We start from the raw sequence: 24,667 nt of genomic DNA on the forward strand, positions 1-24,667 counted from the left end.
TAAAAAAAAAAAAAGAGAAGAAGAAAAAAAAGCGACGTCACTCGCTGCCCCCACCAGCCCAGAAAAGCGCCCCCCCAAATTCCAACCTCCAGCCCCGCGTTTCAAAATCAACAGCTGCGTTGCTGTTCTACCTCACACTTATGGATCTGCCCTGCAAATAAGCCCGCAGCAAACCCGAGCTGATCGTCGTCGTCGTCGTCGTCCCCCCAGCTCAAGTCAATCGCTTTTATTTTGGCTCTGGACAATTCAAAAAGGGGCGGTGAAAAAAAAAACACTCCCCAAAGGACGGTCGCGCGGGACAGACGAGAGTCGAAAAGCAGGGCTGGGAAATCAGGCGGCGTTTGCGACCTTGTTTGTTTGGCTGGAACAGACAGACAGAGAGAGAGAGAGAGGGCTTCGTTTGTCATTATTCATTCGCTTTGCTGGGCGCGCTGCTTTTTGCGACGACGTGGGCGCTTCTTGGGTATCACTGACTTGCTTGATCTACATCGGCTGAAAAAGAGTCGGGGTGCAAGGCGAAACAAAGTCGACGGACGCTTTCCTCCATCTCTACTCAAGTTACGTACGACACGAGAACAGCCTCGAGGGACGGACTCTGTTGGACTATCGCGGGGGGGCAGCTTTACGTCGAGAGCATCGCGGCTTGGCTTATACACGCAGCAAGAGCAAGACAGACCCTCCACGCTCAGCGCAGTCTCGTCTGTCTCTATCCAACAATGTTCCAACAAGTACGGCCCCCCTCAATGCCTCTCTCTCTCTCTCCCGACCTCGATACCCAAGGTCACAATCCTTCTAACAAGCAACATTTCTTCTAACAAGCGCCCCTGTAGAAGAAGCCCTACTCGGCCGTCACGGTCACCATCGAGACGCTCACCTCCGAAGCCTACGACGAAGACGACCTGAGCGGCATCCCCGACCTTGTCGAGGTCATCACCATCCAGGCCTCGGGGCCGACCGAGGCCGCGCGCGCCATCCGCAAGAAGCTCAAGTACGGCAACGTCCACCGCCAGCTCCGCGCCCTCGTCCTGCTCGACGGCCTGATCCAAAACGCCGGCCCGCGCTTCACGCGCACCTTTGCCGACGAACCCCTGCTCGAGCGGCTGCGCGTCTGCGGCACCTCCGACCTCTCGGACCCCGAGGTGCGCAAAAAGTGCCGCGAGCTCTTCAGCAGCTGGTCGCAGTACGGCAACAAGCCTGGCCTCGAGAGGATCGCGCGCCTGCACAAGGAGCTGCCGAAGCGCAAGGTGACGGTCACGCAGGAGCGGTCGCGCGTCCTCAAGGAGACGGAGAACCCCTTTGGCGACGAGGAAGACGACGAGCCGGCTTCGCCCAAGTCCCCGTCTCCGCCTGCCGCGGGGCCGTCGTCGTCGGCAGCGCACGGTCGCTCCTCTCACAGCCGCGGCTCGTCCATGGTCGATTCCTTCAAGCATCAGCAAGCCTCTTCCCTATCTCTGTCCAACAGCGGTGGCAGCGGCAGCGGTTCCATATTCGGAGGAAGCTCCAGCTCCGACAAGAAGAAGCGCAGCAGCAAGGCCAAGAGCAAGCGGAAGCCCTTCAACCTCGAGGCCGAAAAGGAGCAGATGAAGTCCGTCATTGCAGAGTCTTCGCTGGCGGCAACCAACTTGCTCAACGTGCTGCAGACGATCAACCGTGAAAAGGAGCGCATATCCGACAACAGCCTGGCCGTCGAGAGGTTCGAGTCGTGCAAGATTCTTCGCAGGAAGGTGTTGCGCTTTGTAAGTCCTTCAAACTCATGTCCCTCTGATGGCCGTTGAAAGAAGAGAAACTAACCTGGGAGAGCAAAGATTCATCACGTCGATCACGAGCAGTGGCTGGGGCCTTTGCTCCACGCCAACGATGAGCTGGTTCACGCCCTCATGACCTTTGAGCAGCTCGACCAGTCCGTGGACGCCGACAGCGACTCTGACGATGAACTCGCAGAGCAAGCCCATCTCTACCGAAGTAAGAATCAACCCACCCCCTTTTTGTCATCCACATTCTCTCGTCATGTAATCTGACCCAGTATCATTTTTTTTTTTTTCTGCTACAGTGGCCGCTATCAAGGGCAAGGAAGAACTGGCCGCTCGAGAGGCCACCTCCCCGACCCGGGCCGAGCACCCCGACATCGCCGGCCTGAGCCTCACCTCGTCTCCGAAAGGCACACCGCCGCCCCGGCCGGCGTCCAAGCCCGCGTTTTCGGCGCCCCCGATACCGCCGCCACTGCCTTCGAATCCGCGGCCGAGCGCGCAGGCCAGAACGGGATCCTACTTGTCCGACGAGGAAGATGACGACGACGACAATCCGTTTGCGGATAAGAACATTGTTGAGTAAGGGGGTTGTTTGCACGTTGGGCTGCAAGCTTTTGTATTGGACTTGGATTTTTCTTCCTTTTGCGCGCGAATGGCGTGTACATTCTCCTTCATCTGTTGTCTCATATTGCCTGCCCATCTTACTTTTTGGATATCACTTCTCATGTTTCCATCTATCTCTTGTTGCTTCATCACTTGCTTCTTGGAGGAGAAATGTTGAATACGAGTTGGATACCTTGGTGACGAGAAGCGGTCAATCCTAGCAATCTGCATGGTTGTGATGTTGATTGTGTGATGTCTTTTGCACCTGTCTCGAGAGCTTTCTTACTCTTCCTCTTGATGTTCCATATCAAAGATTACCCTACTGTCGATTCTTATCGAGATATACATAGTCATCATTATCCAGGACTTTGAACCTGAAACCCAATTGATCGACCCCTCAAGCACACCCCTTTTTCTCATCTCATCGCCCAATTTCCGTTGAATATGTCACGAGAGATGTTCCCGGCTGGCATCATGATGCTTAATAATTCAAAACGGCGAGAAAAATGCAACTCATCATTCGCACTTGCATAAAGCCACAAGACAATACGAACTCCAATGAATCAGGCCCCTACAACGTGTGTTTCTCCTAATATGCCTCTTTTCTTCTTCTGATTATCACTTTACTTCCTTTCCTTTCCAACAAGCCCCTTCTTTTACCCGCAAGTCTCATCCCTCACGAAAACGCAGAATAGAAGAACCTCCCATTGAACATGCCCTCAAAAAACTCATTCTCGCCTCATGCTAGAATACCAGGGTAAGTAACGTCACATTTCTTCTCTAATCAAATGCGAAACAAAGGTAATTGACGCTATTCAGAGAAACCGATCAAGAGAGTGAGTGGGACACACATCTTGACCAAAGTCGTCTCACAGAAACAACAGACCACCTTTCTCTCTCTCTCCTCTACTACTCACACACCCTCTCTTCCCCCTCCCCCCACGTAAAGACATGGGCCAAACCAAGAGGGACAACAAGATCTAGCCCTCAAGGTGCATGCCCTTTTCCCATTTGCCAGATCCAAAAAGAGCAGATGTACGACCAACAACACACGCCCCCCAGTCAAAGGGTTATCACACACACACACACACACACACACATGAAAGAGGGTCTGGCTGTTGTTGCTCGGAGACTTTGTACGGAAGCTAGTAGTAGTAGTAGTAGAAGTAGTAGTATCTTGAGAGTGCGAGTTCCTCTTCCCACGTCTCTCCCAAGGCTTCTTCTCGTTGCCAGAGACATTCCTCATCAATAGGGCGGTCTAAGGCGTCCATCTATCGTTTGCCTTCCGGCGTTTATGTCGGCCGACGCTTCGACCGAAGTGCAAAACAGCCAGCAAAACCAAGGCGAGAGAGCCAGAGAGTCTCCTTGTGGCGAGCAACGGACACTAGCCACACCAGATCGCCATTCTTTGGCGTTATTTTTGGAAATGTCACCGTTGTCACCCCGTACTTGTCCAGATACGCCAAAGCTGTTTGCCTGGTGGCGCCTCTAACACGTCGAGACAACGGGATGGTGATCGTCTCGATATGTCTGGGGATGTATGTATGGTTTCGGAGTAATCAATCGGCTCGGGTGATGTCTCAGGCAGCCATTGAAGGTGGCCTCCACACTTAGAATAGCGCCAGCTGCTTGTTGAATGCAATGTTTCAGTAGCAAACAACCAGATCCTGCCATTGCTTTGGTCACGGGGAATGGTGGAATCAAAGACGCCCTCCAGTCTATCAGGCTCCTTCTGAATAGGTAGAAGGACTCTCAGTTCGTTGTCCCGGGGGAAACTATCTGCTGGGCGTACGCCCCTGAGGCTGGACACAAAGAACGCATTGATTCTGTCAAGTACTGTCGGAAAGGGGGGGGCGCACGTTCCGTTCTCCCCTGAAGCCAGGACGGCTTTGGCCGCCGCCTCCCCGGATGGGTGAAGGAAGCTCAGGACAGAGAAGGGATCTAGCAAGTATGACAAGCTCGTGGCAATCTTCAACCTTCTTCGGCACGCCTTAACCATCCTCCCTCGATCCCGACATCCAGGTGCCAGATGGGCGTTGTGAGACACAACAGTTGCCGGCGAACATGAAGTTTGATGCTGCCGCATGGTGTCGTGTGCTTCCCTCAGCAAGTCCGCATCGGAGTGTCCCATTTCTGACGATTTCGGAGGCGTGGGGTGCTGCACGGAGTTGCCGGCACCCAGAGCTGGCCTCTCTTGTTAGTCAAGCAGGGAGCTGCAAGGATGAATACGTAGTCAGCATCTCATTGGGTTCCGAGGCGCTGGATGCTTGACACACGAGTGGGCGAGGCGTCCAACGGCGCTCACTGCCTTCTCCCTCATCTCGTGCACAAACACCCGGTTCCTCTCTTCGCGACTCTGCTATGTAGTTCCTGTAAGGTTTATTGGGCAGGTTCTGTTTCATGTTTCATTAAGCGATCAAAGCAGCCCTCCGATGAGTGGGTGGTGAGCATCCCGCCTGCATGTTTTCGTAGGTAGCAAGACGAGGAATAATCGGAGTACTCCGTCATCAGCCGTCCATATTGGGATCCTGGTGACAATAGTAACACCTGGCCGCTGTCTCCAGCCTAAACCATTGTCAGAACTCTATGATCCCCATGTGTTGCCCCAGCTTGCTCTAAGAATACCACGGTGCGCTAAAAAAAAGGGAAGCGGAAAAGGGACCCTGTCCACGCACGGCGACTTATAACCTGGCAGGTTGATGTTAATAGCACTAGCTCACATTTCGATATGCAGCCAACACTCACTTTGTTGATTGCGTTCAATGTTGTTGGTGGCGCTGGGTGGGCATCTCTTATCATTGAGGGTTTCGTCTTTTTCCAAAAGTTTGCCATGTATTATGCCTGACAAGGCGAACATCGGAATACTATTCTTGGTGTCGCGGTCGAGCCAAGCATCAACCTTGTTGGATCTTGCCATCGCTGCCGATGGCTGCCCGGTGTGTCGAGATTTCGCAACGCTGCGAGAGCACAGCCGGCCGCTGTAATCAACAGCATATCCCGGTATCGCCGCTATGCGTTGACTGGGGTCGGCGTGATGGCCGGTCGTTTGTTTCATCCGCCTCGTTTCAAGATCCAGCCGCTGTAGTGAGACGGATTCCTTGCATGCATGCCATCAGCCACTTTCAGAGCGCCCTGCATCTTGACGGCAAGGTTCATGTTGTATATGCGCGGCGTAGGAGAGGCTCGTTCAAATCTGGCATGTACATGCACGGAGACGGACTGCAGGCGCTCGGAGCAACACAGAGACGCAGCTCATACAGTACAGTATGCCATCTGCAGTCCATCGGATGCATCCTCGTATTCGCCCGGCTTCTGGATGTCGTGATTGGACGGCTGAATGAGGTTCGGACACTGTTTCGATTGGCTGCGTCGAGGAGACGAGAGTGAAGGATCTCAAAAGGGTCCGACTGGTACTAGTATTCTCGAGACTTGCGGCACTTGCACAATCAATGTCGTTGGTCACGCGCTGTTCAGGTGACCGCGCCTACCATGAGCCATCAAGTGGCAGTCACCAGTGCAGCACTCCTTCCCCACGCCTCTACCGTCCATTCTCGTGAGGGGTCGCTGCTTCCTCAGGAACCTAGGTGTAGTTGTCAGATAATTTTGCTCACACTGGTCCACAAACTTGAAGCTCTTCATCACTTTTGTTCATTTCGTGTTGCTATGTATGTAGGTAGGTATGGATGGATGTGCTGCCTCGATACATCATTGACCGGGCCAAGACCTGGGTTGCTGACATTACTACCTATCAATCACAGCATTGTACACGAAGCTCCATTTGGACAACCCGCCGGCTGCAAAAGCTCTGCCAGGTTGATGAAAGCGCCGACGGAGCGTCGCCTCGAGTTGGTCGCCGTTGTGCTGCGCTGCAGGCTAGCAATGCAATGCCCTCAACGGACCACGGAAGCCAACAGCCGATCATGGTGATCATACTCGAGCGCTCGCCGGCATTGACAGCAAGGGGTGGCTGGGGATGGTTGTAGCCAATACTACAACGTGCTCCCACACGCCACGTTACCCATCGCTGGGGTCTGCCGGCCACACAAGTCCGAAGCACGACGGCCGGGGCTCAAAGCTTCTGGAACACTGAGAGAAGAATACCGGAGCAGCCCAAGCACGGTTGTGCATCTCATACTACATACGATGTACCTGGGTGTGGTAGTACAGTCCTCCGTCCTGCTCCGTTCTGCTCCGTACTGCTCCGTCCCTGTGCGCTGCTAGTGCGGATGGAAAGCTGGAGTGAGTTAGGGGACGGGGAACAAGGGGAGATGGGAGATGGCATGGGGCTGGACGAAGCCTTGTCGCACTTGGCATCATCCCTAGTCGCTGGTGGCATGGACGGGCAAGGATAGATCCACGGCGGTGGAGCCAGCGTCGAGGAGACAGCCGAGAGAAATTCCAGAATCCTGCCACGTATGGCTAGAGCAATTTCCGCCAGGATGCATTGGCCATCGGCCTCTCCACGCAGCCAACCAGATGCACAGACTGCCAGGACGAAGCGGCTCTCTGTTCAGCGTCCCCCCCTGGTTCTCGACGGCGACAACGGAGAGAAGAGACAGGAAACGACGTTTGTGTTTCTCGAGCCGTTCGTTGGCTGAGGAGGGCTAATGACGGTGGGTGGAGCGTCATGCAAAGCCTTGCGGGAGAGCGGTCTTTCTCTGGCCGTCTCATCGTTGCCTGGAGGCGTGACCCGTTTCTCCTGTCGCTATTGTCACGACGGCTGACGTCCCAACAGCCATCTGTCTGTCGCCTGCAGATCAAATGTTTGCTGCGCGAGAATTCGAACCTCGAACGACTCGACAAGAGGCGCTAGCAGTCGGTCAGCCAGTCGGTCGGTTTCTTGGTCACACATGCATGAAGCTGCGTCCGCCATGACATGCTATGTACGAGCAGCCAGCTTCAAGAGACCACTTGTACGCTCACGTACGAGTAGCTGTCGACGCGGCCGAGGCATACGAGTAGCGGCGCCGAGAGCTGCCAGCGTGGTCACCGTCCTCCACCTGGCGGGACATCTGGGTCCAGGTAGCCCGTCCTGGCGATCCGGGAGCTGAGCTTGTATATTGCACAGTGGCCACGCACTTGTTCGCACGCGCGGGCCGCTCCATCTTATCTCATTTAGGATGAGAGATGTGATCGATTCCATGCTAACCGCCATGGCGGCACAAGTGAAACGTGCGCTTGGCTGGTAGCGTGCAGCGCCCATTGCATCGCGTGAGCACCAGCAGGATCAACGATGGGCTGGAGGAGCAATTGCCTTGCCGCAACCCCAGCTGGAGTCGCCAACTTGTGAGATGAGCTGGTAACCCTCATTTCCGGCTTCCGTGTGGCCGTCGTGGCACCACGGGTCCCAAAGAGATGCCGCAGGCATATACTATCACTAGTCGTCATTAATACTACCACCTCCATACGGTGTGTCGCTCGGTGGTGCTGCGCCTCTGGCCGACAACGGTAGCATGACCCAATAATGGCACGTCGAGCAGGCTCGAATGGCATACTATTACTACAACAACAACAACAACTACTACTACCGCCAGATTGCCTCCGGGTCCTCACCGTCGCCCCATGCACGCATCATTATGACCTGCTCTCCTTGGGTGTGCGGTCTCTACGGGGCTAGTCCTCCTGGCAGCAACAGCGCACTCTGACCAATCTCGGGTCGATTCCAGGTCTGAGAGGACGTCTGGATTTCTATTATCCTGCAACCGCGGTTTCCTCCGAATCGTCTCGAGCGTCCCATGAATAACATGCGACTTGACTGCCGAACAATCGTTCGTGATTGCACGGCGCCAGGAGCATGTACTTAGGTGCTGGAGCCTGGCCGGCGGCGACATGTCCAGCACGTACCACCTCTTATTTCCAAACCTCATCGCGGCTAACAGGCGTCAATCTGAATTACATCATGTCCACACGTGTGCTATCGCTATTGTCAGGCCTGGCCAGCCTAGTGACAATTGCATGCCTGAGAGATGAGAGAAACAAAAATAAACCGAACATGGGTTGGCTAGATCGCAGAGGCGTCGTCTAGCATGAGCGTCCATTGGCTGCGACCTGCTTCTCCCAACCGGCCGAGGCCCTCTGGATTTGCGCTATTGATCGACCGCCATGCAGGCCTGAGGGAAATGAAGTTGCTGCATGTGCATGAGAACACATGCACATACTCGGTGCTGCATATGCCTTTGCCGCATTTTGTGCTGATTGTCTAACTCAACAGCGGAAGCCAAAGCGGTTCACGACTTGACTAGGCCATCCCGTCCTCCGCCCCCCATCAAAGGGGGTGGCTTTGTCGGCGATGCTTGGTGACGTTGAGGACGGACAAAGGGGAGAGCGACGCACTTTATACACGTTGACTCGAAATGGCCGATCGACAACATGTATCATCCGTGATTATTCCCAACGAGTTTCCATAATCTGCAGCAACAGCCAGCTCGACTGCGACGACTTTTCTGGGCCGCCATGGCCATTCTCAGCCCTTTGGATGGTGTCTGCAAAGCCGCCCGTTGGCACGCCCCAGGACACTCGGGTTCTGTCTCGGCTGTCGCATCGAGAGGCTGATGGTGCTCGGCCGGGGAATACTGCACGTATCGTACAGGTACCTGTACCTAGGTAGGTAGGTATGGAGGGACAACGCACAAGCCGACCCCTGGCAGCTGTTGGGGCGAGGAGATCCGTTTGAGGAGACCCGACACGACATGTGCCTGCTCGTACATACAAAGTCTGGCGGTGGCCACTGATGCATGTACCTGTACATGCTGCACCTCATGCACACTCCGTCCTCCGGACGCGCATCATTGAGTCTCCCCTCCCCAGGTGGTCTGAAGTCATTGAAATGTGCCAAGAGAGCAAATAATAGACGGATCCTGATCACTCGATGTTTGCTTGCCTCCATCTGACGCCCTGAGACGTCACGTGTCCGGCTTGGCCCTCATGCATCACAGCTGAGGATACTACAGATGGAGGGCAGCAAGCAGGAAACCCAAGCAAACGAATGATGGCTTTCTGACTGGTAAGCATGCCCTGGCGGACCCAAGCAAGAACCGGACACGCCGTGCCCGGTGGGCTGCGGATGTGGCACCAAGATGCTCATCCATGAGATGACCGACAATCCTTTTGAGCTAGTGACTGACGGTCGGGGAGAATACCTACCTAGGAACGAGACCTCCTCGATGTGCTTCGCCTGTGAGAGACAGAGAGAACATATGCGACTCGAGTGTTGCGTACAGGTACATACCTAGTGGTCGTGTGGCCATCATTACCTGGGTACAGTAATACACTGGCATCGAGAATGCAGCACCAGGACCCGCCCTCTGTTTGCTCTCCGATCTCATGCGCCGAGAGATGCCGTCCGCGGGCCTCGATCAAACGGGACGCACATGCGCTGGCGGGCACTGGACTCTTGCCAGCAACGGCTCACGGGCTGTCTGAGATGATGATGCCCTGCATGCCGCCCGCTGCTCCGGCCATGGGCTGCCATCAATCTGGCATAAGCCGGCCAGGGGGTTCTCCCTTCGAAGGCCTCTGTCGTAATACTCTGTACAGTAGGTACTGGTTCGTACGAGCAGCAGAGATGATACGACAGACATCCTCGACCGCCGCTGTACATCACCGTGCATCGAGATGGCCCGGGGCAATTGCACGCTGCGGAATCGTACATGTGACCCAGGTTGTTTCTGTTCTTCTGCCTCTTTGCACCGCTGTGTCTACCGGGGGGGGGGGGGCTGGCGTCTGTAGGTACTAGGTAAGACGTTGGTCTTGAAGCACGAAGTGTGTGCACGCGCCCACGGTTCCTGGACGGCCTCAGTCTGGGAGAAGAACCGGCGGGCATTATCATGGCACGACCTGATGCAGCGTGTGCCTTTGTTTTCCTAGGTTCCATGCCATGAAACTGCCTACTACATAGGTAGTATCAGGCACTCATCCGTTAGCTGCGCGGCTCCTCAAGGGTGCCTTTGAGGCACTAGATAATAATACCAGGAGGTACCCAACGGTCGAGCGAATGCACTCAGAATAGCAGCACCACTGAGCTCGTCAATGATTCACCCTCCACACCGCATGTACAGTATGTATGTCCATAAGGTACTTACAGTATCCGCCACGGCTCTCGTGTCTGCCCAAAGAGGCATCATCAATTGATGCTCGCACCCTTGCTGCAAACTTGGCCCTCTAGCGCCGTGCCAGCCTGCGCTAACCTGCACCCCGGCAGCTCCCCACCGACCGCAATGAATGGAAGTCGAGGTGATCGTTCTTTTGCTGCGCTCTTCTGAGGTTAGTTTTTGGCTGCCATCGGGACACTGTGGAGGGAGACTTTTGCGCTTCCCTCAGGTCCCCGTCGCGGTACTTGCGTACTCGGTACTCCGCAGGTGACTGCTGCTGCGCACCGGCGTCAGGTTCCCGCTACCTGCCAGGCGCGCGCCGGTACCTGGACCGCCCTGGAGCACCGCTAGAAAATGGCCAGGACGACGCCGCCTCCCGCCAGCTGATTCCCACCCGAACCACCAACCCGCTTTCTTCTCTCTCATTTTTTTTTCTCACTCTCGTGAAGCTCTCATGATCGCGATGCTGCTGCATGTATGCTGAACCAACTCCTTTCGCAGCCAGAGGCCGGACTATTATCTTCCTCTTCACACGCCCCCCCTCCTCCCCTCCCCCTCTCCTCCTCCTCTTTGCCCCTCCCCTCCGCGAACCAAGACGGCCAGGCACGAATATAGCGGCATCGGTAGGGCTCGACCTGTGGCCTCATCTGCCTATATTAGACTTGGCGGCCGGCTTTCTGTGTCTCTTGTCCTCGACCATCTGGAGACCCCGGGACCCTTTTGCGATCATTCCGCCAGTTGACGTTGCAGCGACGACAGCACTCCGTGCATCTTCCTCAGCCCTGCCGCCAAACGACGTGCGCCGTTGTGAGATTGCGGACAGGCCGACATCCCAATCTCAACTCCAAGCAGCTGCATTCCGCAGAGGTGACGCACAGAGCTCGACGCAGTCCTTGACTTTGGTTCCCACTGCTCTGCCTTAATAATACCTACGCAGGCAAACTGCAGGCCAAGCACAGAGCACCCTCGAGAGCCGCACGAGACCACGCAGTGAGTACCGCCTCCGCCATGCTGTTCTATCTGATCTTGTCCTGCCCTTGCCCTTGCCCTGTCCTGTCCTATCCTATCCTATGCTATCCTATCCTATCCCCATCCCGTCCTGCTCAGCACCCTCCTTCTATTCCCTCTGCCTGTCCGGTCCAGTCTATCCAGCTTCCCTTGGCTACCTACAAACCGCCAAAGACATCAACCGTGCTCGTACATCCACACGTCACCCCCCTGTTTGCTTGCTTGGGATGGGCCCCAGTCTCTGGCGCGGCGCAAGGGTGAGCCGGTCCAGGAGATTTTTGTTGCATCTTCCATCTTTCTGTCGACAAGGCCCTTGCCCCCGTCAAGCCCGCACCCCTGCCAGCCTGCCCTGCACTCAGCCAGCGAGGCCTGTCATAAAGGCTTGGGCCCCTAAAAAAAGTTACGTCGTTTGCCAGCTTCCAGAAGCACTTGACTTGGCTGTTTGGAAGACCGCATTTTGGCACCGACTTGCAAGCCACCTTTTCCAACCTTTTTTTTTTTTTTAATCCTGTACCTCCTACCCACCTCGTCCCACGACGACGCGGCCGCTGTTTTGTGCTTCAACAAGGCTCTGCCTTGCCTGTCTTGATCCTTTCCCCGTTTCCCTTTTCCCTTGTCCGAGTCCCTCCCTTCCATTGCCCGCCACATCGCGCGCCCACCACCTTGAATCAGCCCACTGTCCCGCGACGCGGCTGACCGAACAGGACCCAGCCTCGACCACCCGGCACCCTCGACAAAGCGCCCGTTGGACAAGTCACGCCCCGGTCCGGCTTATGATCATTGTCTGCCGCTAGCAGCTTGTTGCTTCCGCTCTGCAGGCTGACTCGACTGCATCTCTGCATTGCTGTATCGGACGCAGGCTCCTTTTCCTCCTCCACCTGATTTGATTCTTGGGTCTCAAGCTTAAGCGTCTCTTCATCTGCGAACACGTCGGGCTTTCCGTCTCGCATGCGACAACCTCCTTACGACCTAATAGAAACGTGCCGGATCTCGTTTCTCTCTCGCCCAACATCCTTCTGCAGCTTGCGCCCTGGTCCTACCGAGTGTCGCCTGCTTGTAGTATTGCCCTTTCGCCTACCGGCATACAAATATCCTCCGAGGCTGCCCCGCGGTGGCGAGCGATTGCAACGTTAGGACTCCTCTCTGTCGACGCATATATTCGAGCGTAGCGGCTCAGCAGATAGCACGCTCTACAAGTCGTGGCACGTGGCAAAGACGCCTGTTTCGGCGATTTCAAGTTGGAGGCGACAGCCCGAGAGCGGTGGAACGAAGAGAAAGGAAGGATTGCGCCCACGTTCTGGAAACCCTGACTCTTCCCCGTATCCCGTCATCGGATCTCAAAAGGTATGTCTAGGTTCTTTATTTTCTGGGTCATCTCTTCCTGGTTGATCAGACGTCGGCCGGTGCTGTTGGTGGGTGGCCCAAGCTCCATGGGAGGCTCACCTCCCGCGGTGGCAGGATAAGCTCCTGTGATGGCTTCACATCGCCAACGGCCGATGATTCGACACATTGGTCGCCTCCTAGGCGCAATGATGTCATGGGATATGCCTGGATACTCTCCGCACGTTTGATCCATGACTGACTGAAACTCAATAGCGTCTTACACAAGGTCCCAGAGGTCGCCCTCTTACACCCGTCCAGATGATGTTACCTCACACCCTCTCTTCGTCCGCAAGGTCGAATGCCGTCATGTCTTCTGCTTCGCCTGAGGTTATGGACATCACGAACATGCTGAACAACAAAGGCGGCGCCATGACACACGGGCTTGGAGGAGGCATGCACGACCACCACCAACACCAGCATCACCATCTTGGGCTCGTCAAGCACGAGCCGACCATGGACCGATCAGGATCCCCTCACATGTCTGAGCATTCGTCCTATTCCGCACACAGCATGTCTCGCGCCTATCCCTCGCCGACGGCCATGCAAGCCCCCATGCAGATTCCGAATTCCATGCACAACGCGATGCAAATGGGTGGCTTCGCCGACATGTCAGGCATGGGCGGTGTGCCAAGCATGGCCATGCACCACATTCCTCAACATCCTCCGCAGCAGCAGCAGCAACAGCAGCAGCAGCAGCCGCAACAGCCGCAAGCCCCGGTCAAGGCGTATCCTTGCAGCACTTGCGGCAAGGGTTTCGCTCGGAGAAGCGACCTTGCCCGCCATGGTGAGTTTCGTTTGATGTCTACATGTTGAGCTTCGAGCACCCTTCTAACATGGGTCACACCCGCAGAGCGTATCCACACAGGCGTTAGGCCCCATGTCTGCGACTATCCCAAGTGCAACAAGCAGTTCATCCAACGATCTGCCTTGACCGTTCACCAGAGAGTGCACACGGGCGAGAAGCCCCATCACTGCGAGACGTGCGCCAAGGTAAGCCAGTCATCAGTGTCGAGCTTTGCGGCTTTTTTCTCTTCCATGCATGTTTCCCCCAAGCAAGAATGCTAATTTGTCATCCTGTAGCCGTTTAGTGACAGCAGCTCTCTGGCTCGGCACCGGCGGACACACTCGGGCAAGCGCCCCTACAAATGCCCCTACGCCGATTGCCAGAAGACGTTCACGCGACGTACTACCCTGACCCGGCATCAGAACCACCACACGGGCACGATCGAGGAGGCGGCGGCGGCGACTGCTGCGGCACTCGCTGCTTCCAGGGCCAAGAACGGAAGCCAGGCTCGCTCCGACGGCGACCACATGTCCAGCCACGGCTCCCCACTGTCGACCCCGTCACCCAGCCAGCACGGCATGATGTCTCCCGCCCTCGATCTCTCCGGCTCCAACGGCATCCCACGGCACGCGGCCGACTTCCAGCAGTACATCACGCAGAGCGGCGGGCTGCCCCCTCACCTCCGTGTGGGTAGTCCTACTTCGACGACGTCGGCGGCGAGCTACAACACCGGCATCCGACCGACGTCGCACCCTACCGGCTACGGCCCTCCGCCCACGTTGGAGCCCAACTTGGAGCAGCATCCGGCCGGATCCGGAAGCGCAGGCGGCAGCCCCCATATGAGCCAGGTTAGCTGGCAATCCCCCCAAACTCATTCGCCATCCCACAATGGCGGCAGCTACATCTACCCCGACCCCGATGGCGGCTACCCTCCCAACCCGGCCATGAGCCAGATGTACTATGGCGCACCTCAGCAGATGCGACGCCCGCAGAGCGCAGAGCCTGGTCTGGTCCATATGGCTTAGGTAGCCTAACTGCCAAGGGGGGGTAAGGCGGGAAATCTACTCTTTCTCAGTCCACCATGACGATATCGACATCTCATCAGGCAATGCCGCAGTGTACACTTTTTCTTATATACCGACACAGACATCATGTATACGATTCCTTTCTTTCCCAGGTTTTGGCAGCGCAAAGTATGGCTTTCTGCATAGCACCTGCGTCGGGCCCCCATTACATTTTTTGCATTGTATTTCATTTTTTTCCTTTTGTTCCTTTTCTTTTTTTTTCTCGTTTCATTTCCCCTTATTCTCTTCATATAGACTTGGGCGATAGACTGGCGGACCGGAAACTTGACGACCATGGACTGAGCGTTTTTCCATTGACATGACGCGCAGGGCGGCAGGGGAGGACACAGACTGGAGTTTCAGGGAGGGCGGAATTGGCGCCTAAGTTTGTTTGCTTGCCCGGCTATTTTTGGTCGGCATAGAAGAGGGACTGGAACCGGGACAAGACATAGACGGCGGGGAGCTGTCCACCACTCTTCAATGACGCATTTTCCTTGAACTTTTTTTTCTTTTCTTTTTGGCACATTACATAGACCAGGGCGCTCGAAGCGCACCTCTCGCGAGACAATGGCACGGATACATATACGGATATGACGACTGATTTGTAAACGACGGTGATGTTTGTCTTGTGATGACGTGAATCTGAGCTTGCGATGGATTGACGACACGGCTGAGCAGTTGAGAAGATGAAGAGGCGAAAATGGAAGGGGGGATATGTATATATTGTACAGTTAAGCGGACTCAGGGGAGATGGGGTCATGGAAGTTATGCTCTGTTGGAATTGTTGATTAGTCGTCGAGGCGAGGCGGCTCCAGGAGGAAACCACTCCGTTGCGCAGTGGATGATGCATGGTGAGGTGGATGGGAGGTAATGATTGTTATGAGATTGAAGGAGGTAGAAGGCTTTTCAGCTGGATTGCTTTGGTCGCGCGGGATATCTGAGTGTATTGGTTGCTGGAGGGAGAATGGGAGCGGTAGGTTTTGTTGTAGTTGTTTCTGGGTGTTCTTTGGTGAGGTACCAGTAGCTGGTCTTGCGCTATCTCATGAGGCGATACATACATGGTGTTTTCGATATCATTCCAAGTGAGGTAATATTAAGATACCTACCTAGGTATCTTACCTATTGGTGATCATTGAGTACCTACTAATGTACGGAGTTGAACATGGCGCAAAGTCAATCTAGCGAAACTATTGCAGATCAGCCATTCCCCGATTTCCTCTTTGATCATAACGACCAGCTTTGATGATCTTCCACACCGTCGTATTGTCCCAGAAATGCCATTGTCGGCCGTGGCAATCCCTAGGACCAAACTGGGACAATTGAGGTTGGAGGGGAGGGCGATCACGATCAGTAATCTGGCGGAGAGGCACTGGATGGGATTAGTATTCAGCAATTGAGAGACGGCTTCAAGGTCCTGCTCTTGCTCTGGGATGATGTCTGCATGATCTTTGTTTCTGTTACTTTTCGTCTTCTCTGAATCAGGAATATGATGGCAATGATACCTGTTGTCAGGTTGTGTGTATTTGTATGCTGTTTCGATGAAGATGAATATATGGATGGGATAAGATGATTGAAGAGCATAATACGGATATGGGGAAAGAAGATGTGGAAGCGCCCCCCCTCTCCGGCCTGGGCTTAGCGCATGCGGCAGGATTATATATGCGGAAACGACATTGACATCAAATCCATAATTCCCAAGTCTCAGCTTGCGACAGGACAATTTAACAAGAAGAAGAATTAAGAAAAAAAAAGAAGAAGAAGAAGAAGCGTTGCAAGTTAGGGGAATAAGAAAAAAAAAAAAGAGACAACAGCAGGAGGGACCAATTCTAAACGAACTGCCTTGTCCGAGGCCACGATATCTGAACCATTTCGGAGAAACTCCCTGATTCGCGTTTCAATCCTCTCTATACCTATCTTGCTTGATCTTGCGAGCGCGAACAAAAGGCACGGCAGCTCGGCCTTTTATGATTTCTAATTGCTTTGCAAAAAAAAGTCGCCCTTTTACTGCTCCGTCTCAAGACTATTACCTACTGTACCTTAACCAGAAAATCCACATCTCTTTGTCTTTTTGATTGTGGACGTTTTTTTTTTCTTTTCTTTCCTTTCTCAATAGTCCCATGCTTGCTGTTCTTATTCTTATATCGCTCTTCTTAAGTTGATAACCCCCCTCTACCGTACGTCGCAAACCGAGTACTCTTCCTACCTAGTATCATCACCACCTTTGCGCTTTGTCGCCGTTTTGCATGATAAGGTGGTCTTGTGCTCTGTCACGCACAAGCAAACTATGAGCGCAGCAGCAGCATCGCCGCACATTGGCGTTCCGGCGCAACAACACCAAGCCCAGCAGCATCACCACCACTACCGCAGCGATGACCAGCAGCAGCAGCACCAACCTCCACCTCTCTCAGCGAGCACCATCTCCAGCACAAGCAAAGATCCTTCAGCATCAGCAGCAACAGCATCAACGATGCTATCCAATAACAACAACAACAACAGCAACAAGCAGACGACAATACAGACAGCACTGCCAGGTCGAGGCGTGATCCGGCTTGAGATTTACGTCGACCTGCTCTGCCCGTGGTGCTTCGTCGAAAAGCACAGCCTGGATGCGCTGACGAGCACGTACGCCGAGGAGCACCCGGACGTGCGCTTCGAGGTGACGTGGAAGCCGTATTACATTGCGCCGGCCATGGGGAAGCGTGAGTGAAATCCCCCCCCCCCCTTTCCCTCTTTCTTTCATACACTTTCGTTCTCAATCCCATACAGAGAGAGAGAAGAAAGGAGAGAGAGAGAGATCCTTTCTATTCAGTGAGATTCTTCATGATATGCGCCTCATCTCGGCTTTCACGTCCCAAGACCTCCTCACCTCACCTTATACTAACCAGCGTCAACACACACACAAGACAACGTCGACAAGCGCTCCATCTACGAGCGCCTCGACGCCCTCAACGCACACTTCCTCTCCCGGATCCGCGTCGCCGGCGCCAAGCACGGCATCGCCTTTTCCATCCGCGGCCTCACGGGAAACACCCGCCCCGCGCACCGGCTCATCGCCCTGGCCCTGCGCGAGCGCGGCGCCCAGGCCCAGGCGCGCGTCGTCGAGATGCTCTTCCAGGGCCACTTTGAGGACGGGCGGGACCTGAGCGACGAGGCGTGGCTGGTGGATGTTGGGGTTCAGGCTGCGGCGGCTGCTGGCATGGAGGAGGAGGTGGTGAGGGCGGCGTTGGCGGATGAGGACGGGGAAGGGAGGAGGGTGGATGAGGTTGCCGAGAGGGCGAGGAGGGAGTTTGGCGTCGAGGCCGTGCCGTGTGTTGTGGTGCAGGGGAGGTACAAGGTGGGAGGGTATCAGGAGGGGGACGTGTTTGAGAGGTTGTTTGACAAGATACGGCTGGGGGGAGAGGTTTTGTAGGGGTTTTCTCTTTGGTTTGGACTTCTTCTCATTGTGTTGGAGTTGCGATGGCGGTGTCATCTTGGGTAAGATCTCTTGATAAAGGGGGGGGGGGGGGGGGGCATTTCTTGCTTGTTCTGGCGTACATATCTGGCTCTCGGGGTTCTTGGGAATAATCAAAGCATACCTTAGGTGGTGGTGTTGGCGGCGCATTCCATATCACGGCATCTTGGATATCCGAGCAGTTTGCTCACAAAAACATCATCCTCTTTCAAGCCTCACTCTCTCAATGTAGATCCCTAGACGTAGACACTGGGAATGTCCAATCAATTCCTATCTCGTGCAAAAGGTGAACAAAAGACATTATCTGCAACCCCACTGGCTCTATCGTGGAAGAAGACGAAGAAGAAGAAGAAGCACCCCCTCGTGGGTAGCTGTTGATACCTCTCAGCTGATGGTTTTTTTTGTGTTTCTCACTTCTTGTCCTTGACTGTATCAAAACGCCGTTGCAAAAACTCCCCTTAACGCCGATTCTAGTACCTTTCCATCCTGCCCAACCAAATACAAACAAAGCCAATCTGTGTGTTGTGTGTGGGGGTTCTCTTTTTGTCGTGCAGCCGTAATCCCCCTACTATCATAATGACGAAAGGACAAATTAAATCGCGGGACATCTCCCTAGACGAGTCCTGGCGGGTTCTTTCAAACGGCTCACACCGTTTGCCTCGCTGATCCGAGTCAACGTTTCACACCACTTCCCCCGCTCGCCCCCAATCACCGCCTCATGCCGCTGTAGTCGTTGAGCAGGTGCGTCATGTGCGTGTTGGTCGCCTTGCCGATGCGCTTGCCGGCCCTCTTCTTCTGCTGCTTGGGCTTGGCCGCCGCCGCCACGGCCTTGCGCGGGTCGTCGCTCGTCGGCTTCTGCCCGACGCTTACCAGCTTGCGGTGCATGTCCTCGAGGCTGGGCAGCTGCACGCGGCGCCACATGGCCTGGAACTCGGGCTCTACCTTGTGGTGCAGCGACGGGTCGTCGGCCCAGACGTAGCGCGGGAAGTTGTCCTTTTTCGTGCGCACCACCAGCACCTTGTGCTCCCGCTCCAGCTTCGCCAGCGTCTCCTCGCAGTCGGGCCAGCCGTCCTTGAGGTCCTTGACCGACACCCCCGAGGCGTCCGTCTTGCGCTGCAGGTGCGCCAGCAGCGACGTCGCGTCCTTGACCCCCGGGATGATGGGCCGGTGCTTGTACGTGCCCGTCTTCCACGTCTGCTCGCTCAGGCTCGGGTCCGGCCTCCACTCCACCCGCGGGTGCCGCCGCAGCCCCTCCGTCAGCTCCTTCTTGTGCTCCTCCGTGTAGTTCCTCAGGCTCAGGTGGTCGATGATGTCCTGGATCGTCTTGGCGTCGCCCTTCTTCTTCAGGTACTCGACGGCAAACGTCATCTGCGTCTTGACCTCGGCGCCGTAGCCCGTCAGCTGCGGCTGCGAAAACGGCACGTCGGGCGCCGCATCGCGCTTCCTCTTGGCCGTCGGCGTGTTGCTGTCGGACGCGGCGGATGGCGATGGCGATGGCGGAGCGAGAGACGCAGCCGCGGCTTTGATGCTCGAAGGGTTCGATAGCTTGGACGCGGCCGAGGCGAGGCTGCCTCGGAAGACTGACGACTGCTTCTCCAGATACGACGACATGTTGGGCGGGTGGTTTGGCCTAGCAGCGGTAGCGGTATCGTAGAGGCAAGAAGAATGAGCGGGAGACGGAGGAGAAAGAGAGAGAGAGGGAGAAGAGAAGAGAAGAGAGAGAGAGAGGCGATGGTGGGAGCAGGATGGAGTAAAGGTCAAGGAAAGTCGAAACTAAGTTCCAGGCAAAGTTCAATCCATGCTTGTCCGAGAACAGGGAAACGAGGCTGATGCGCTGTCACACCTGTGGCGCACTCGTTCTGACAAAAAGGTTTGGTGTGGCTGAATAACCTTTTCCTTCGGCCGGCCTTATCTTGCCTTATCGGAGCCGAAAGTGTTGAGAATGCCACGCAAGCAGAAACTCGCACAGGCGTGAGTCCAGACAACTTCAGAGTGCCATTGATCGCGGCTCCTGGAGATGGTGCAGCTGCCATTGAGGCTTGCGTCTGTGCGCAACGCCATTGTGCCTTTGATGATTCGAAGTCTCACCTTTTTTTCTCAACTCTTGTTCACACCAATTCAACCTGCCCACTATGTCAACCAAAAAATAAAGAAATTGATTATCGTAGATATCTAGCCCTGTATATGTCCGTCAAAGGCATCATCTAGTCTCGTTCCTGTAACATGGCTCCCAATTGTTGAGGTGCCCCAAAATTCAAGACACCACGCCATCTATACTGTCACGCTTATCAAAAAATATATCCCAGAGCCAGCTCCCGGCGTGATTCGTGTGCGCAAAAAGATGGCACCGACAAGACACCGACTCCTCCTCTCCGGCGGGGCGCATCCATCAGGACCGTCCTGACATCAAGCTGGCGCGCTGGAGGGAAAGCCCAGGCATGCTCCTCCTTTTTCGCCCCTTGATTTTAAAAGTCGTAAAATATGTCCTTGTTGAAAACCGTACCAATGATACAATGCGCTTAGGCGGCCTGGGCCTGGTTGGCCTCCTTGGCCTGGAGGTACTGGTAGGCGAAGTAGGCGATGAGACCACCAATGGCGACAACGCTGTAGAGGCCAAAGCCGCCGCCGGTGGTGGAAGAGCTGACGGAGGGAGAGTTGGTGGTGGTGGTCTTGGGGACAGGGTCGCCGGGCTGCGGACTCAATCGTTAGTAGATGCCAAAGCGTAAACGGGAAGAGTCAACGTGTCGCAAAGAGCCATGACGAGGGGGGCGGGGAGCGCATAACGCATACCTGGCGCTTCAGCTCGCCGACGAGCAGGGGGATAAGAGACTCGCGGGCCTCGTCGCTGTGGCCGACGTCCTCGAACGCCTCGGTGGCATCCTGGCCGGCGACGTCGAGGATGACCTCCTCACCACCACTAAACGGAACAGAGTGTTAGCAAATTCGGAAACATGTCACTTCCGTGCAGGCGCGCAGCCGTTTCCTCCCTAGGCGGAACAAGGAGGAAGAAGCCGCGCATCGCTGTGGCGGGTCGGGCAATTGCAGAGGCGGAAACGTACGGGTGCTCGTCGACAAACTTGGTGCAGTCGTAGACCTTGTCGTGGATCACGAGGAAGAGGTCCTTCTTGGTGTTGTGCTCGGCAACATCCTGGTAAGAGTACTGCGCAGACATGGTGGGCGAATCAACGTAAGCAAGAGAGTAATAGAAAGCGTCTAGTGTTCTGAATTGAAGAGAGAGAAGAGAAGAGAAGCGAAGCGAAGAAAGAGAGCGAGGGTTGATGAGCAAAAGGACAGGACTATGGATTGGCAAAGTCGGTCAAAAAAATTGATGGGTGGGAAGAGAGAGAGAGAGGAGAGAGAGAGAGAATGCGAGTACGACCAAATCGCTTTAATGGCCGGTTTGGCTCAAGTTGTCTTGTTCGGCTTGAACTTAGCGGATGGTCGTCCATTGTTTTAGCGGCCCCGTTCAGCAAGGGCCCCCCCAATGCCGCCGGGTCCGCAGGGGACAGGAGGCGCCAATCAGCCGCTGTAAAATTACCGCCCGGGCTGCTCTGATTCGCCCCGAGATGGCGCTGTTCTGGCAACCTCAGATGCTCCATGTCCAGGCCTTCCACCTCCATGGTTTCTCTCCCCAGTAATACAGTACAACCAAGTCTACCTGGTTCCTACATGTGTGATGGTCTACATGTCCTCAATCCTGTGCCGACTCCTTCTCAAGCCATTCCCTCGCCTCTGCCCTAATCCCAACTACGGCAATCCTGCAAGACCTCAGATGTCAGCAGTCAGCGGACCAGGAACAACAGACTCGACCAAATCGGGGGGCTTTTGCCATCCAGGGTGTGGTAGCATCCGCTGATATCCCACGGAAGTGGTTGGACGACAAGTGGTAATACTCCGCGCATTCCACGCAAGACTCTAAAGAAGTCTTGGATCGCTCTGGTATGGCAATTGCCGTTAATGCTCCTCAAACCTTCTGTGATTTGAGAAAATTGCTTGGTGTGGTCACTATTACAAGATACTATCGGGTGAGTGATCTGGATCGCCACGGGTCGCCTCGCCGGATCTCAAGTTTGAGTCAGGGTCTCTCTGCCTCTCCGCTTTGCTCCCGAAGAACATTGGACTTGGAAAAAAAAGCCCCCAGTGGACGACTAGAGCGTCACTCTAAAATCTACCGGCTGCATCCAATGCATTACGCCGTTGAGAATCGATATCCGAATCAAGCATCTTCACACACTTTGACACAGCACCGAAGTCTCGAGTTCGGAATCCGTCCTCTCTCAATTGCATCGGCATAATCAGTCTTGGCTCCAGCAAAGGGAAAAAAAAAAAAACAAGGAACCCCAGCAGGGTCTTTGTCTTAGCCCTATCTGGCTGGGACTTCCCCTCTCTCTCTCTCTCCCGCCCGCCGCCTTCTCCAACAGACCGGGACTTGGCCACGGGTGTTGGTACTCGAGTCTGTTTCGACCTCTTCTTTGTGGCTTTTATATACTTACATGGTTACTCTGATTACCGATTCCGAACGAGCCTCGGCAGTTGCTGCAGCTTTAATGCAATTGACATGCCGCTGTTGATCAGATCAAGGTATCGCCTAAGCTGAGAGAACACCCTGACCCTCTACTTGTCTCCTCGCTTCAACCCCGCGTCATCACTGCCCGGAAAATCCATGGACTTTGTGTCGTTCCTCCAAGGCTGGGATGCAAGATATCCGATCCTAGGATATTACTACTACTACTAGCCAGCCAGCCAGCCAGACGGAGCTGCACATCAAGTGTTCGGCTTCGCAAGTTTGGGCTGTATTATCGTGGCAGCATGAAGTAGCATGTGCACCGAGTCCATTATGGTGCTCGTATTCCTCGAGAATTCCATTCCCACAACATACTCTTCTTCTTCCATTACAACCATTCTGTGTTCAGCTAGTCCTGAGGCGCATCCTATGATGCAGTCAGATGGCGATTCCCAAAGCAGAATATTCCGCCGCACCAGGCTCGGGATATTGATTTCTCTCTGTGACTTGACTATCGTCGCCAAGGGTGGGGACAGTCATCCATCAGCTGTGCTTCATACTAAGCTCATTCAATTCGCAGGTCTATTAATCCATCAGAAGCTAGACAAGTGTTCGTTCGCCTTCAAAGCCACGATATCTTCCCAAATGGCCATGAAACAAAGAGAATAAAAATCACAAAGATCCGTTCGCTTAAAATCATCGCTTCGAGCTGCCGCCGCCAATGTCCTGTCCCAGACGGTAGCCCGTCACTCGTTCCCACTCAATCTTCTGCCTCGTCACCGGCAGCTGTCGCCGCAGGCCCTTGAAGGCGCCCTCGCTCAGGCTGACGAAGCTCTTGTTGAGGTCCTCCTGGTACTTCTTCTCCGTCGACGCAATCTCCTTGACGATCCCGGCGCCGGTGCCCGAGGGGATGGATGCGGACACGGCCTTGTTGGTGAGCAGTCGCACGTTGCCGTCTTCGTAGTAGTGCACGTCGACCATGATCTGGCCCTCGAGGTTTCCGGAGCTGGGGTCGAAGGTGTAGACTGATCTCCATCGGCCGTTCCTACAAGATCTCAGTATCTGCAGCCGTAGACTCGTGATCCATCAAGAGTGGGCGTACCAGAAGTTGTTGGGGCTGTACTTGTTTGCGACAATGACAATGGCAACCTTGGAGTCGGACTCGACGGGGTATGCGCCAAGAGCGGCGTTGGGGAAGTGCTCCTTGACGTAGGTTCCCAAGCTCTTGAGTGTTGATTTACTGCCGCCGCGTTAGCTGGTATGATCAATGTTGCCAGTGGCTCGACGATGATGGGCTGGCCACTCACACCAGGTCCGTTTGTGCTCCCTCCAGGACGTAGCTCTGCACCGCACTCGCTTTCTGCAGCCGCAGTTAGCCCCACCAAACCCCTTATTCATTGTAGCTGCTTGTTTCTCTCGACGTGCCTGTGAAAGGTGGTCCACCTCGAAGCTCGAGGAGCTCTCGACATCGTAGTACCTCCCGCCGCCCAGCGAGTTGTGTGGGCTGATCAAGACCTTTGTTTGGCGACATTAGCCAGGCTGCCTTCGCTGATACGCATTTCTCGTCCGTGTTGCCGTACCGGCTGGCTGCTGCCCGGCAGCTTGAGTGTGATGAATTGCTCCTCGTTGTACTTTTCAAAGGCCGGGGCCAGCTCGTCGACGACGTTGGGCTCGGAGGCCGTCAGGGCCTTGATGTCTGCAGAGTTGGCGCGTCAATGGATGCCTTGAGTGCTATCTTTGAATAAATCGTATCATCGGTCGATTCGGGGCTGGTAGCGTACCGGCAACGACATCTGCGAGCTATCGGAGGGTAGAGGTTAGCTTTTGCCAGACAGGCGATGACGCGCAAGGCAGCGAGAAGTTGCAGCTCACCTCGCCCGGGGGAGCTCCCTTGACGAAGGACGAGATGGTCTCAATGTGCGACATTGTGCGGGCTTGTCTTTGGACTTGGGAAGGAGAACGGAGAAGTTGGAAACTGGGACAGCTTCTTTTTCCGGGGGAGAGAAGCTTTGACGTATTCACCGCATATGGG

At 55.0% G+C, this 24,667-nt stretch overlaps 6 protein-coding genes across 6 annotated transcripts; 3 read left to right on the forward strand and 3 right to left on the reverse strand.

Annotated features, from left to right (window-relative positions):
* Positions 1-830: 830 nt before the first annotated feature.
* TRIREDRAFT_64644 (uncharacterized protein) lies at positions 831-2,018 on the forward strand (the record flags this gene model as incomplete). Its single annotated transcript, XM_006966750.1, has 3 exons — positions 831-1,363; positions 1,472-1,736; positions 1,806-2,018. Coding segments are annotated over 3 exons (1,011 nt in total), but the record flags the coding sequence as incomplete, so codon positions are not given.
* An 11,105-nt stretch (positions 2,019-13,123) lies between these two features.
* Positions 13,124-14,641, forward strand: TRIREDRAFT_38080 (uncharacterized protein; the record flags this gene model as incomplete). Its single annotated transcript, XM_006966660.2, has 3 exons — positions 13,124-13,616; positions 13,683-13,822; positions 13,913-14,641. Coding segments are annotated over 3 exons (1,362 nt in total), but the record flags the coding sequence as incomplete, so codon positions are not given.
* A 2,506-nt stretch (positions 14,642-17,147) lies between these two features.
* On the forward strand, positions 17,148-18,089 carry TRIREDRAFT_64866 (uncharacterized protein; the record flags this gene model as incomplete). Its single annotated transcript, XM_006966751.1, has 2 exons — positions 17,148-17,379; positions 17,584-18,089. 2 exons carry the CDS (start codon positions 17,148-17,150, stop codon positions 18,087-18,089), a joined length of 738 nt encoding a protein of 245 aa, XP_006966813.1.
* Positions 18,090-18,485: 396 nt separating this feature from the next.
* Positions 18,486-19,864, reverse strand: TRIREDRAFT_49873 (uncharacterized protein). The gene has a single exon (XM_006966838.1). The coding sequence runs from the start codon at positions 19,740-19,742 to the stop codon at positions 18,840-18,842; it is 903 nt and encodes a 300-aa protein (XP_006966900.1). The 5' UTR covers positions 19,743-19,864; the 3' UTR covers positions 18,486-18,839.
* A 786-nt stretch (positions 19,865-20,650) lies between these two features.
* TRIREDRAFT_64561 (uncharacterized protein) lies at positions 20,651-21,303 on the reverse strand (the record flags this gene model as incomplete). The annotated part of the gene is made up of 3 exons (XM_006966839.1): positions 20,651-20,821; positions 20,922-21,048; positions 21,191-21,303. 3 exons carry the CDS (start codon positions 21,301-21,303, stop codon positions 20,651-20,653), a joined length of 411 nt encoding a protein of 136 aa, XP_006966901.1.
* Positions 21,304-23,199: 1,896 nt separating this feature from the next.
* On the reverse strand, positions 23,200-24,585 carry TRIREDRAFT_122743 (uncharacterized protein). The gene is made up of 7 exons (XM_006966840.1): positions 24,508-24,585; positions 24,420-24,435; positions 24,216-24,334; positions 24,061-24,150; positions 23,943-23,995; positions 23,738-23,875; positions 23,200-23,680 (listed from the first exon to the last, which is right to left on the reverse strand). The coding sequence occupies exons 1-7, from the start codon at positions 24,559-24,561 to the stop codon at positions 23,332-23,334; spliced, it is 819 nt and encodes a 272-aa protein (XP_006966902.1). The 5' UTR covers positions 24,562-24,585; the 3' UTR covers positions 23,200-23,331.
* Between the last annotated feature and the right edge of the window lie 82 nt (positions 24,586-24,667).

The sequence above is a fragment of the Trichoderma reesei genome, assembly GCF_000167675.1.
Source record: "Trichoderma reesei QM6a unplaced genomic scaffold TRIREscaffold_14, whole genome shotgun sequence".
Classification (NCBI taxonomy): domain Eukaryota; kingdom Fungi; phylum Ascomycota; class Sordariomycetes; order Hypocreales; family Hypocreaceae; genus Trichoderma; species Trichoderma reesei.

Coding starts and splice junctions, on each gene's coding strand:
- TRIREDRAFT_49873 (XM_006966838.1), bottom strand. CDS start 19,742: ATGTCGTCGTATCTGGAGAAGCAGTCGTCAGTCTTCCGAGGCAGCCTC.
- TRIREDRAFT_122743 (XM_006966840.1), bottom strand. CDS start 24,561: ATGTCGCACATTGAGACCATCTCGTCCTTCGTCAAGGGAGCTCCCCCG. Junction 24,151..24,215: donor TGCCGGGCAGCAGCCAGCCG/GTACGGCAACAC, acceptor CGCCAAACAAAG/GTCTTGATCAGCCCACACAA. Junction 23,996..24,060: donor AGGTGGACCACCTTTCACAG/GCACGTCGAGAG, acceptor CTGCGGCTGCAG/AAAGCGAGTGCGGTGCAGAG.